Here is a 14088-nt window from a genome sequence, read left to right as displayed (position 1 = left end):
TTATTGAACATTAATCGATGAAGCATTCGTATGAAATTCTGCTGGTCACAATGCACAATGCTGACCCTTGTACATTTATCCATCAGAAACAAACACCAGCCTTTGTGTGTTGCAGTGACACACATTTCACCGAGGAACTTTATTTTGCATCTGTCCATCACTGTCAGAGTAACTGCAGCTTTTACACAAGCGTCTGTCTTTGCTGACAGAGGAATGCAAAACATATAGATCTGATATCTTTTTAATGCTAACACGCATCAGGAGACCAGTAGCTTGTTAGCTGCAGGCCTGTAGTACCCTCTGGGGCCCCGTGTGTGTGAGATATATAAGATAAGATGAGATACGATTAAGTTTATTGATCCCAGAAGGAAAATTCGGTCATTGCAGCAGCAGACAATAAACATGTAGATTGGACAACTGAGACCGGAAAGGTAATAAGGAGTGAAACATAAAATATAATAAAACCCTGAAAATAATATTCATAATGAGAGCGTCTCTGTGATTCTAATAATATGTTTCTCCCCATGGGCTAAAATGGGATTTGTTCTATGATTGCAATCAACAGACTGGCACAGTCAGAATGAACAGGTATCACACTCACTTTAAATAAACACGGCAACGATTTCATCCCCCACAGCTGACTCACTGTCTCTCTCTCTCTGCACCAGTCACCAAATAAAGAGAAAAACACGATATAAAAAACACGGCGTGCAGATCTGAGGCCAGTTTTTTTAGGGACAGTGAGATATGTGCCCCAAAATCCAAGTTTTTAATTTGTTAAAGCTTTTAATCTGAAGGAGTTAACCAATGATCCCTATTATGGAAGTTGAAAGCAGCTTGTTATCCTGACTTCAAAAGATAGTGTCAAGCTGACAAAGTGTTTTTTGTGGTGCTCTCATTTATTTTTTTAAGACTGTCACTGTCAGATAACAATTTATCATCTTCTTAGTGTGAAATCAGTGCTTTTTCTGGTGATGACGACGAGTTTTTCTGAAAAAAAAAACAAAAAAACCCCCCCAAAAACTAAACATTGATGTAACATTTGAACCTACTTACTTCATCTTCTTGAATTTGTGAGGCAGCATGTTGTCTTTAGGGAGGCCTAAGGCTGAGAGGGCTGACCAGTACAACCAATATGGACCATAATTATTCTATTAAGCTGCAAACACTCTAAACAGTGTTTAAAGTTTACACTTTAACTATCCGAGCAAAAACAAAGAATCCTGTTCTGATAAAGTCCAAACAGACTGAAGCTCACCGACCCTTCGCCATCTTGATATTTTTTGTACATTCCTACAGTTTGCCTACAAGATCCACATTCTTCAGAGAACAAGCTCATATTAGCTCATATTAGCAACCGATGCATGTGAAAAAATGTTATTTTATCTGGACATCTGGTTCTCGATAAATCTTTATTGACAGTTTGACACTCGAATGCTGAGCCTCCTTCCCTCTGGATGATCTGCAGCAGCCTCCTGATTGGCTCAGAAAAACACAGGCTATCAGTGACTTGGCAGGGTGTTTCTATTGGTTTCTATTGTGTCCATTCAACCCGATTGTTCCAAATCCCTGCCTACATATGAAGCGTGTATATCTATGGCTGGGGTCAGAGGTCAGCCAGGCCCCGGTCAGCCAGTCACTCTTACCTCCTCCCGCCTCCTTTTGTCTCCTCCCGGGGCCTCCGGTGTTAAACTGACACATCTGTCGGGCCCCTGGCCGGGTCTCCTCTTTATTGGAGCGGCGGAGCAGAAGGCAGCAGAGGAGGAGGAGGAAGAATGGAGCTCGTGCCTCCACACAAGACTCCTTACACACACTCCATCTGGCCCGTGCCTCAACAGATGCTCCTGACAGAGACCTCCTACACACACACACACACACACACACACACACACACACACACACACACACACACACACACACACACACACACACACACACACACACACACACAAACACACTTCCATTAGAGACTTCCTACACACTTGGACATGCAAAAATACAGGTACACACGGGCAGAATATACAAATATAGTGTAAGTACAAACAGACACAAACTGAGACACACATTGTTAAACACACACAGGCATTTGCAGATACACACACGCATACACCTGCACACAAACACACACACGCAACCTTGCGGCAGCAGGTCTGTCGTTTTCATTCTTCATAAGTCAATCAGTTCCTCCCACTCAGCCAAGAAAAGCAATTAAAGCGATTCACAGTCACCCCCCCCCCCCCCCCCCCCTACCCTCACCCCCACCTCCTCCCCCTAGTTGTCTCCCTTCATTTCATTATTTGAAACCAACAAAAGGCCATTATGCAAAGCCAGGGCCTCTCAGACACATCTGGTTATTGTGGCCACACACTCCTGCTCCACAGTCACACTCACACTCATGTGCACACACGCACGCACGCACGCACACACACACACACACACACACACACACACACACACACACACACACACACACACACACACACACACACACACACACACACACACACACACACACACACACACACACACACACACACAGTCACTGCTGACATTTAAAAACATGCACACAAACATTAGTACTGATGGGTTCAAGCAGGGATGTGAAATCCCTTTTAACTTGTCAGATATGAGTTGGATAATTATCCTACAATCTGAGCAGAAATCAACACCAGGAATCCAGACGTTTCAGTTACAGCTACACTTATACATACATACAATTATATACACACATATATTACATGAGCGCACAAACAAACAAACTGAAAGTGTGCTTGAAGCAAGCTGCAGTGAAACGACGTGTGACTGGCTTGTTGCTGGGGTAATAAAAAGAGTGATTGCTCTACTTGCTCTTCAAGAGGTGAAGTGAATTGAGCTGGGAGACTTTCTGAAATGATGGGATTTGGGTACATGATGTCCTCCTGGGGAGAACAGAGCACTGAGACATTTATCATCTCATCCAGCAGACATTTATCATCTCGTCAAAGACTTTGCCCATACAGCAGCCACTTCGGGGTCTATTTTTATCTGATACAGCGAAGCCGCTCAGCTTGTGAAACTGAGGCCGGTGACAATGATTTAATGTGCAGCACAGATTCAGTCGGAGTGCCGCCGAAAAAGTCCAAAATGTGAATTCCGAGCAGGGGAAATTCATCCTCCATATCCAAACCGTTTAAAAATAATCTACAGGGCGAAGTTCTGTGTGGCTGTCGCTTAAGGAGTTCAGTTCCCTGGGTGGTGTTCAGTTTTGCACTAATGCTGCGAGGATTCGTGTCCCACTGGGGCTACCCATGCTGAAAATACATGCACCGATAGGACTGTGAGGAGGCTCAAAGGAGTAACAGCATGTTAGTGAAGAGTGATTTTATGTCTGTGTGGGAGAGAAATGTAGGAACAAAGAAAAGCCTGATTTATAGCGAGAGAATATCACAACTGTGGTTCAATTAGCATGCTGCAGCAGGGTGAGTGCGAGGCTGTTACACGCTGAGCATCTAAATGTTGGAAGTGGAAGCTTTGGAAGTTTTAATGGAGTGAGTGTGTTTGTGTGTGAGAGGGAGCTTAGTGAGGGGGAAGGGAAATGGAGAGATGAGAGATAATGCTGAGTCATATTGTACCGAGTCGTTCTGACCCAGTTCTCACTCACATCCTATTTGCCATCACAATTTATTCATTCGACACAGCGCTGGTACTTTCTCAGAAATGCAGCTCTTAATAATGGATGCTGACCTAAAGTGGAGTTGGGAAAGCGGAGCCCAAAAGGCTGAGAGATATTGAAAACACATCCATTTCCGTGTTTCTTCTACATCCAGCTCACACTTTTAATAAAATCCCAGGACACTGCATCAGTGTGGGGAGATGTTTTATTCTGGATCATAAAAATGGCAAAGGTCACAGTCTGAACTGTTGTCACAGATTTGCACTGGTGCGACAAAAAGGCGTCACGGGTTTATCTCGGGTACAGCGGGCGGAGACGTCAGACTTTACCCAACTTTATCTGGTCCAAACTTTTTCAGCCTCCGTTGCGCCTGCGCTCACCATGTCGGCAGAGCGGGTAACATGAGTAAACCCTGGTAAAGAGGAGGAACTACAGTATATACTGTTTATTTGTATGTGGTTTCACTTGTTAATGAACTGCTATAAATACGCATATGGTGTGACTAAAGCTAACAATGGGAGCAACCATCTTGGAATAATCTGTGAATGCTCCCATCTGTGAATGTGCGATTAAATCGGATCAAGTTTATTGTGCAAGTGTTAATACTTTTCTTCATCCTGATGTAACAGTGACGTGGCCTTTCAAACATTTTGCCACATTAGAGTCAATCTCACCATCTCACGACCTGCGAGGATGATTCTATGGACTAAACAGGCTCTTGAGCCCCAGTTAACAGATTTAAATATGCACAAGGTATGAAAAATTGAATAGAACTACATTTTTAAGAGGAAACTGACCTGGACCTCGGAGGCTCCGCAGAGAGCGATCTCACTGACCGACGGCGGTGTTGCTCTGAGGCTCAGCTTCACTCTGGAGTAATCATCAAGCGTCATCATCATCAAGTGAAAATTACAATTTCTCCAAAACTTTGCTTCATACCTGCACATTAATTCCATTCCCATCTCCCGACTTTGTGCTCTTTGGGGTCAAGACCTAGAGAAACAAGAAAAGAAACATAATTTTGGGTGGAAAACCTGGAGCTGTGATCATAAAGATCATCGTGTAACTTGTGATGGGTCTGATCCGTGAAAGCCGCTCACTCGTGAGACCCTGAAGCAACACTTTGAATCCTTTACCTGCTTAGGTTGGAGAACGGTTTCAGCCAAAATGCTTAAAATGTAAATGGCTTTAAAGCGTTTCCTGCTCCCACCAGTGTGTTTTTCATTCATCACCTCCACGCTGCTGGGATGCCTCAGAGGAATAGGCCAAGTGCCTCATAGTTTTGGGGCCTTTGGGAACAGATGTGCTTATCATGGAGGCCTTCAGGAGCTTTGTCTGATAACATATTGTGCAATATTTACTTAGTAATGCAGAAGTCATGTTAACTACACACACAAACACACTTTAGACATTGTTGTGTGTGTGTGGAGGCTGGTTAACAGACGGGGGAGGGAGTCAGGAGTGGCAGGGTTTTTGAAACCTGTGCAGCTCCTCTCTCGTTCTCTTTTCAGTGCTGCTGTAACCTTTGTGCCTGAGTTACATCAAAGCACAGAAACCTTCTTTAACCTGTTCTTTTTTTTTCCTCTCTCATGGATTTAAGCTCTGAAATCACTCAGGGGTGACAGCCTTCAGTGGGATTCCCCTGGTCAGTGTGTTTCATGAGGGGAGCAGGTGTTCAGCATGTTGTGTGTTCTCTGTCTTTAAAGCTGTCGTTTTTGTGCTTTGCAGATTTAATGCCTCATCAAACGGGATCATTTCTGTCTTAATGATTCTGGGGGGTTTTGTGTGTGTCTGTGTGTGTGCATTGTGAAGCAGATGACAGCACAGACCTGCTGCACAAATAAAGTCTGCCTGAAAGTTGTGACAGGCAGCGCTGTCAGGTTCAGCCAGTCAATATTCAGCCCTGGATCTGACCTGTCAGCACACGCTCAGTGGAGGCATCAGACGTCTGATCTGCCTCCATGGCAACTGAAGACTCAGACCTGAGCCTGTTGTGTGGATCTGGGGTACTCCTGTGTGTGTGTTTATTGTTTTTGTGCGTGTCACTGTCTGTCTGTGGGTATTTGTGGGAACTGGGTGGAAGTGTACTGCTTTGCTTCTCACATTAATTCAGGAGACGCCCCGAGGCCTAACTCAGTATGTACACACACACACACACACACACCATAAGACATAACACACAGTGCATGCATAACACAGTAAACTGTACACAGGCACAGTTTTTCTCTCTCTCTCACACACAAACACATTTGAAGAGGACTCATAAATACTACATGAGAAAAACCCATGTACACGTGTTGCTGCGAATATGCAGAGCATCGCTGCAGGGAGTATGCAGGGTCATAGTGCAAGTGATGGTGTGAGATAGATGTGTGTGTGTGTGTTGCTTTACTCACCGGTGAACTATGAACTTCCATCTTTTGGGATGGCCACAAGGCAAACATCTTATAGCACTAAAAAACATGACGTACTGTAGTTTAGAATCATTAAGGATCAGTGTGCTACTTGGTGTGGGACGAACTGCGAACTGTGATGAATCATTCAGTTGTAAGAGTCAGTTGAGGACGTGCTGGCTCACAGATTCACAGCATTGCTCATCACGAATAATGTTTGATTTTTAACTAATGACTTCATGTTAATCTTTATCTGATCTTTATGTTTAAATGATAAAGATTAGGAGTCTTCACAGTTATGTGAGTGAGAACGTCTGGGAAACACCAGGGTCTCAGGTCTTGGTGTTGAATGCTCATATATTCTATTGTCAAGGTTCACTTTCATTTACCATCTCCTCTGGTACGACCATTTGACATTATGTGACCAAAGTTTCATATTTAAGTCACGTGATGACGCCTGAGCAAGTTCCTTTCACTGAAGACTGCTTCATGATACGATCGAAAGCTCTGGAAAAAAGAAATCCCTGGCCTCGGCCCTCTGAATGAAACCGGCGCACCCTCTCCGTGTTCATCAGCCTGATTACACGCTGCCTCACATGTTTCCAGACACTTTGGACAACCAGCCTCCACTGTGGTGGGCGGCTGTGCGGCCGTGTTGTGAACCTGCAGAAGGTTTGCCTTTGTTAGTCGTCGGTCCTCCGGGGGTTAATGACCCAGAATCCGTCATCTTCTAATCCTCGTCGAGATGAAAAGAGACATTGTTTACATTCATCTGCCTTCAAAGGGGAAGGAGCCCAAATTAGAAGCAGCAAGTCAAACAGTATGCAGATGAGGCAGCTGAATGGGGTGAATAGACTCCCCCGGCTGGAGCGCGCACGCCTTCACCCTCCTCTCCTCTTGCCTTCATCTCTCAGTCGTGTCCTGTGGGTGAGGTTAGATGGGGGAGGAAGGGAGCAGAGGCAGGTGCTGCCCGCTGCCCCCCCTGAGCTCCTCCACTGTGATTCCTCTCAAAAAGGACAGCTGTTGTGTCTCGCACCCCCTCCAGTGTTGGCATGTGTGTGTTTTATAAAGTTCATGTTTATTTTCAACAGGCTGTTAAAGAACTGAGGTGCTGCCGTTTCTGCCCTCAGCTGTTTGCTTCTGTTCTGCTTCTCTCGTCTGGAATAATTGTTCATTTTCTCACCTCTCACTTCCCTCTTCTTTCTTACTTCACAGCCTCTTCGCTCCGTACTTCGTGAGACGATCAACCCTGCAATTAAAAGTTGAATGAGTTCACATTGCATGTTGGAAATATTAAAATAGTGCTTTTTCAGTGTGAATGGATTTATACCCCAACACATGGTGCTGGACAGCCACTGCACAGCGGCTTTATCAGAGCTTTTTTGCCAGTAACAGCTGCTGGAAACAGGATATAAAAGGATTCTAAGTATTGATATAAAAGTATTGATTAGTGTTGCTTACATATTCATTGGCTTTGTCCAATCTGTCTCTTCCTTCTCAGCCTGCTTCAGCCTTCATTGTTCTGCCTCTTTCATCCCATCTTTCCTTCTCCTTTTTCCATCTCCCATGTCCTTTTAAAAGAAAAAAGAAAAAGCTTTGGGGTAATAAGTGTGTCCACGGTTCAGAGGAGCCCCTGCTGGGCCCACATTCTGTGCTTTTGTCTCCACCCAGAGGCCAGATGCCTCCATTCACCCCTCCAGTTCATTAGAATAACCACATCGGCATCACAGGAATGGCACCAGGAATTCTTTTGTGTTCGGCCTGCTCAGCCTCCCCCATGCTGGCAGCCACCGGCCTCACCCCTCCACCCCCACTCATTTAATCAGCTCAGGGGAGAAAACACACTCAGCCGCAATAAGAACTTCATTGTTTGTCTAGAATCTGGAACAATAGCTGATGAGGTGATAGTTGTGTGTGTCTGTGGGAATGTTTGTGTTGTGAACCACCTTTGAGTGACAAACTTTTCGACTGCGCAGCTACAGTTACGCTCGATGATGAGAAGGAACATGGAATTACCAGTTTAACTGAGACAGTATGAGGTGCCAGTCGTTAGCTTCATGGCTCATGACATTAATATGACTTTATTACATTCACAGCAATACCTCAGCTTTTTCTAATCAGTCCAAGTCACTCTGTGTGAGAGTGTGAGCTAAAAGGCTGTGATGTAAAATACATGCGGCGGAGAATATTTACGTTTTAATACATAAAACAGGAAAATATTCAGGTTTTCATCAGTTAATCACAACATAACATTCCCTGGCAGAATGACATCACTGTGCTGAGGGCTTAGAAGAAAGCTGTCGTTTTCAGGACTTCACTGCAGGCTACATCTGTCAAAACAGCACTCGCCTTCTCACCACGCAGCCACACCAGCCCTCATCCACCGCCATCCCTCATGATCGTCTCTGACAGCCTGATGGTCGACGTGTTAGTGAGCTCATAGCCCAACAATAGCTTCAAAGCAGCCTCACATGCAGCGAGACGACAGTACTCAACTATAAACCATGACGTGTGCGTTTTTTTTTTTTTTGATGAGAGCAGCTGTTACATGTTCCTGTACTGTAAGTCCATTTTACAGGTCCACTCAGTGTGTGTGTGTGTGTGTGTGTGTGTGTTTGGCAGAAAGAGTTTAAACTTTCAATAAGCTTAATCAAAATTCTGACGAGGAGACAGAGACAGAGACACACACAGATCACGGCGTGTTGGACACTGGTAGACCTGCTGCCTGTAAGTCCAGTCTGACCTGTCTGATCAGATGTTTTGGTTGATTGATTTTTCTCTTCTCAGCGTCAGAGAACAGTTCTAGTGTCCGTTGGTTTGTGAGTTACACAGAAAACAATGGTTGTGGGAGTTTGTCTCTCACTGTGTGTCCAGGTCGACGTGGTCTGATGCACAAACGACACCGTGAAGCTTCCTGAAGTGTCAGAGCCGTGACAGTTCGACTGACTGGACGTTCAGAGCTCCTCACAGCTGTAAAGCTGTGAAAGCTCTGAAAGAGTCTCATCTACTGGCTGACCTCTGACCCCTGTCCACCCTGCTCCAAACCGGACCAAGTCTGAGACGTCCAGAAGCCCAGAGCCGAACCCGTCCAGTCCTGGCTGGTTCACTTTAGAGGGTCCGGTTCAGTCCGCTTGGATCAGCGCTGGCCGGTGTAAGCTCGGAACCAGGAGGTGACAGAAGCAGCGGCAGAGGAGATCATCCCACCAGTGTTAGCAGAGGGCTGGGACACCTGCAGTGCACTCTGGGAAAGATCCATGGACTGCAGGAAGAAGAGAAGAGGAAGAGGAGGAGATGTTACCAAAGAACAGGTTCAAAATCAGAGCAGCTGCAGAAGGACGAGGACGAGAAGCAGCAGTAAACAGAAGAGACCGAGCCGCTGGACAGCCAGAGGACAGAGAATCTGCTCCTTCAACATCAACTTTTTCCACTTACACCTTTTTCAGACACTGATCCAGGATCAGAGATTTCATCTGATCAGCACTTCATGGGAAGCGACAGTTGTTCATAAACTGCTGCTGAATTCTATGACGAATCCAACGTGTCTCAAACATGCATCACGTCTGATGTTAGAACCAGTTTTCAGGCTCAGAACCATCGACAGGAAGCACTGATCCAGCTGTATGTTGTCATGTTAGATGCTGATAAAGGTAGCTGGGACAGTCTGGGAGCAGGAGGACCAGCATCAGACATTTCAAAGCCCCGCCTGTATTTCTGGTATCAGCTGGTCTTAAACTGCTCTAAGCACCAACCTGAGCTCTAACACATTCTGGGGTGATCCAGGTGTTTCTACCTGTGATGGGATGTCACAGAATCGTGGACTGGGCACCGTCTCCCAGTCTGTCCCAAGGTCCGTCTCCTCATCTGTCGCTACCTCATCTCCGCTCTCCTCCGCCGGCCCCGCGGCCTCGGGCTCCACGAACTCCATCGACTCCTCTAGATCGGCGCTCACCTCGAACGGACCGGTCCTGAACCAAACAGATGACACTGACTTACAGGGCCTACACCTGGTTTACATTCGTTGATCTAAAGACTCGCAGCGGCTCTCAGACTGGACGGGGCCACGTCACCGGCTGTCATGTCGCCCGGTTTCTCTGTGAGGGTGGGGGGACGGGGGGGGACAGACAGACAGACAGACAGACAGACAGACACATCTCACCTGCCCAGGTTGTCATTGTCGGGGGAAACCAGAAACATGATGTTCCTCAGAGTGTGGTGAGGGTGAAGCTTCTCACTGTCAACGTGCTGCACACACACAGAACAGACCAGAACAGGTCAGAACAGGTCAGAACAGGTCAAGTGTTCCTCTTAAACATAAAACATCAAAGCAAAAAACGTGAAATATTAACATCAAAAATCTAATTTTATAATAAATTCAGAATAAATTCTGTGTAAAGCTGCTGTGAAGCTACACATCATCATTTAATTCTTTGCTGTTTCAGAGGTGAGAACAGTAAAGTCTAGTTTTCTACTTTTCAGAGTCTCAGAGCGTCTGACCTGTGAGAAGCAGAGGTGCAGGATGTTGGTGTTGAGTTTGCTCAGAGCTCTGGTGAAGCGATACCTGCTCAGGTTCTCCCCACAGAACTCACTGGGAACAGAGAACGGGGTCACTATAAAACACCACACACACGTAACAACCTGACGCTCTGTTTTCCTGACAGTGGCCCGCAAGTGAAGGCAGCAGCAAGTGTTTCCTACCTGTTGCACAGCTTCTTGGGCAGGTTGACGTCCAGGATGTGAGACAGGATGGTGACGAGCTGTGTGGTGTAGCAGAGGGCGGCGCTGATGGTGTGAGCCGGGTTAATGTGGTCCAGCTCTGCAGCACAAAGGGGTCAGAGGTCAGAGGTCAGAGCAGACACCAATAGGGAGACATGTGAATAAATACAAAGCAAAGGATCAGTGTGGAGAGAGGACACAGAGTTAATGCTGACGCCTGCGCCTCAGCTCAGATCAGGTCATCACACTTCACCTCACCTGTGCCTGACCCAAGAAGTGAATTCAGACCCCTCCCCAAACACCACCACCAGCACCTCACCTGGGCCCTGATTGGTGCTCTTCTCCTCCACCCAGCTGTAGTAGGCGGAGCAGTCTCCGTTGCTGGGCAGAGTGACAGGGGGTCCTGTGATGCTGATGCTGGTCTCTCCGTTCTGGTCGTCCCAGATCCAGCGTCCCGACAGGTAGGTGGTCCTCCGAGCCTCGGCCAGCTCGCTCACTGTGCTGGAGGTCAACGCCGGATCGCACTCTGCCACCACGTCCGCGGGGTCTCTGACCGACAAACACAGGGGTAGAGCAGCAGTTCACAGTGCGTTCTATTATTTTACTTCTTGTTGTATTTCTTAGCATTAACTAATTCCATTTTAAGCCCCATTCACACAGCACAAAGACACAAAAAGAGAACAAGTCAAAAGCAAATCACTCAAGATTCATTAGATTATGAACCAGAATAATCACACAATTTACAGATTATGTCTGGATTACTATTTATTCTATACTTCCTCTAAATTCAGGTTACAGCCATTGAAAGGCGCATTGGTTCTAATTTATATGAACAATAAGAGCCAGAGCTCAGGTGTGTTGCTGTCGTCAGAGCTCAGGTATGTCTAGTCTCACCTGCTGCCCTGTTTCTCCTCCTGTGTGGGGAAGATGTGCGTGGTGAGTTCCAGGACATGTTCCCGCCTCAGAGCAGCCAGCTGACTCAGTCTGCTCTGCAGGTCGCGGCTGCGTTTCTCCAGCAGCTCCCCCAGACGACGGTTGTGGCGTTGGATCTTGTCCCGTTTCTCCTGGTGACGTCCGGCCCGACGCTGCAGCCGTTGACTCTCCTCCTGAGAGCGCAGGTAGAGGTCTTTATCTGCAGGAGAAGGAGGATGAAGGATGTGACGGAGACCGTGACGTGACCACAACAAGTTCAAAACCCGGCAGACAAACTCACCACTCTTCACCTCCTCGTTGCCCCAGGCCACCGCTTCCTTCAGGTGCTCGATCTTCATCTTACACGACATGAGCTTCCATTTCTGAGGAAACGGCAGCAAACAGTCAGTTTATTCTGTGTGTTCTGTTCTGTGGTCAGCATGAAAACAACGTACGTCCAACGTTCATGCTCAGTCCAGTCAATTCAACATGAAAAAGGATGCTCTTCAGGTGTGTCACAGCCTCTAGGTACAGAAACTGGACTCACCATCTCATCAGTCTGCAGCTTCTTGTCCATGGCCTGGATGACTCTGTGAGAAGGGAGGAGTTCAAGTTACCAGAGCATTTTATCTTTATTTTTCACTGATACGGACACACTGCTGCAGACCTGTGCAGCTGTAATACTATAAAAATGAATGCAATGACATTATTGATACAGTATGTGTGGAGTTTTATCAGTAATAATATCAGCTCCAGACACCATCCTGTTTCTCAGATCATAGTAACACAACTGTCACCAGCCTCTTCTTCCATGAACAGCTGTAAGTTTCACCTCTGTTGCAGCTGCTCCTTTTCCTCCTTCAACTTCTTCAGTCGCTCCAACTTTTCTATGTATCTGCAGAGACAAAGTACAAGAAGTAACAAGAGTCACATTAGGAATCTAATCATCTGTTTTCAAATAAAACTTAACAAAGTAGCTGAGTGGTTGTTGCCCCCCTCCCCTCCCCTCACCTCCCCTCCCTATGAGGAAGACGTTATTTTGGGTTTTCTCACGTTGTGTAACTGTAGCAGGGCAGCTAACCTAGCCAAACTACTACGGTACAGGCTGACACAGCATTGGGAAGCTAACAGCTAACAGTCTCTGATAAACCTGATGGAAAACAGCAGCTGCTAATGCTAACTAACTCCAACGGATGACAATGACTATATATATATACACACATACACGCATACATATCTTTTTACAAGGATAGCATGTCATTCCCACTTTTCCCTTCCACCGAAACAACTGCATTTCGTCAGTTCCAAACGGTGTATGAATAAGAAACCGTTAAAAATGTGTTGGGAATAATGTGGCTTTAAATACTGATATTTATGCCGAACTGTAAGAAGGGTTCATGTTTTTATTCCGACATATTATATTACCCGATAGATTAAGTGTGTGTGTGGAAAACATTGGCAACATTAAAATGTTTAAATCTGGCTATGAGGTTCTGCATTGACAACAGAAAGACAGCGGAGAAAGACTGAAATCTGGAAGATTTTATGGCCAAATCTGCACCTCTCCGTGTTCCTCCCGTCGTAGTACACAAAGTCTCCGGCCTGGATGCACCGGGCACAAGTGAGCCTGCGGCGGGAGGTGCCGCACAGGGGGCACCGCTCCACCGCCACGTACAGACCCTCCGCGTCGTCCACCGACTCCACCATAATACAGCCCGAGGCGGAGTGAGCCGGATGGGAGTGATGTGGCCGGAGAGGCGGCCTACCGCCGGAGTCAAAGACCGAAGACGATCCAGCTCGGTCCGGGCCGAGCGGAGGGAGTCCCGCCGAGGACGCCATGCGTTGAGAAAGCGAAGAGCACAGCTAACCAGCTAAACTGACGTTTAGATGAAACCAGTTAAAGCTAGAAGAACCAGCCGTTTAGCTCACTGCTCTCTACGGAACCAGGCGGATCGTCTCACTGATGTACGTTCTGCGGTGTCGCTGTCATCTTTTTAAAGCTCTCGATAGCACACCTACGTTGTTGTTTTGATGAGCGAGCGAAGAGTCTGCCACTTCCGGTTTCCTCTGAAAACGTCACACGTGACCCGGGGTCATTCTTCAACCAGAGAAAGAACAAAAATAGAAATGATAATAGATAAAATACAGACGGTAAGCGAATGGTGAGCCGCACTAACGTTACGCATTGGTTCGTGAGCCGCCGTTTTGTACTGTAGTCTGGATGTTGACGTATGGCCATGGCCGTCTTCTTCTTCTTCTTTTATTTTGTAGCTTCTTTTTGGAGTTCAGCTGAGTCCGTTAAAGCCCCTCAAACTTCAGCAAAGGGGAAGCGGTCATGTGAGACCGATTCATCGATTCATTACATTCTTTTATACACCTTTCTGATGATGTGGATGGTTAATACAGTTTTTAATATGC

At 46.5% G+C, this 14088-nt stretch overlaps 1 protein-coding gene across 1 annotated transcript; it reads right to left on the bottom strand.

Moving 5' to 3' along the window:
- Positions 1–8110: 8110 nt before the first annotated feature.
- atg14 (autophagy related 14) lies at positions 8111–13741 on the bottom strand. Its single transcript, XM_041061411.1, has 11 exons — positions 13232–13741; positions 12503–12565; positions 12218–12260; positions 11972–12053; positions 11653–11890; positions 11078–11307; positions 10741–10858; positions 10540–10630; positions 10202–10287; positions 9836–10010; positions 8111–9304 (listed from the first exon to the last, which is right to left on the bottom strand). Exons 1-11 carry the CDS (start codon positions 13507–13509, stop codon positions 9182–9184), a joined length of 1527 nt encoding a protein of 508 aa, XP_040917345.1. The 5' UTR covers positions 13510–13741; the 3' UTR covers positions 8111–9181.
- Between the last annotated feature and the right edge of the window lie 347 nt (positions 13742–14088).

Source organism: Toxotes jaculatrix, chromosome 17 (genome assembly GCF_017976425.1).
Source record: "Toxotes jaculatrix isolate fToxJac2 chromosome 17, fToxJac2.pri, whole genome shotgun sequence".
NCBI lineage: Eukaryota > Metazoa > Chordata > Actinopteri > Toxotidae > Toxotes > Toxotes jaculatrix.
Note: the sequence above shows the minus strand (reverse complement) of the source record. Positions and strands in the feature narration are given on the sequence as shown.

Bases quoted from the DNA above. Each gene is read 5' to 3' on its own strand.
- atg14 (XM_041061411.1), bottom strand. From the start codon at position 13,509: ATGGCGTCCTCGGCGGGACTCCCTCCGCTCGGCCCGGACCGAGCTGGA. The intron at 12,261-12,502 runs GTGAAACTTACA...CCCTTCTCACAG, and splicing joins AAGGAGCAGCTGCAACAGAG to AGTCATCCAGGCCATGGACA. The intron at 11,891-11,971 runs GTGAGTTTGTCT...CTTCTCCTGCAG, and splicing joins CAACGAGGAGGTGAAGAGTG to ATAAAGACCTCTACCTGCGC.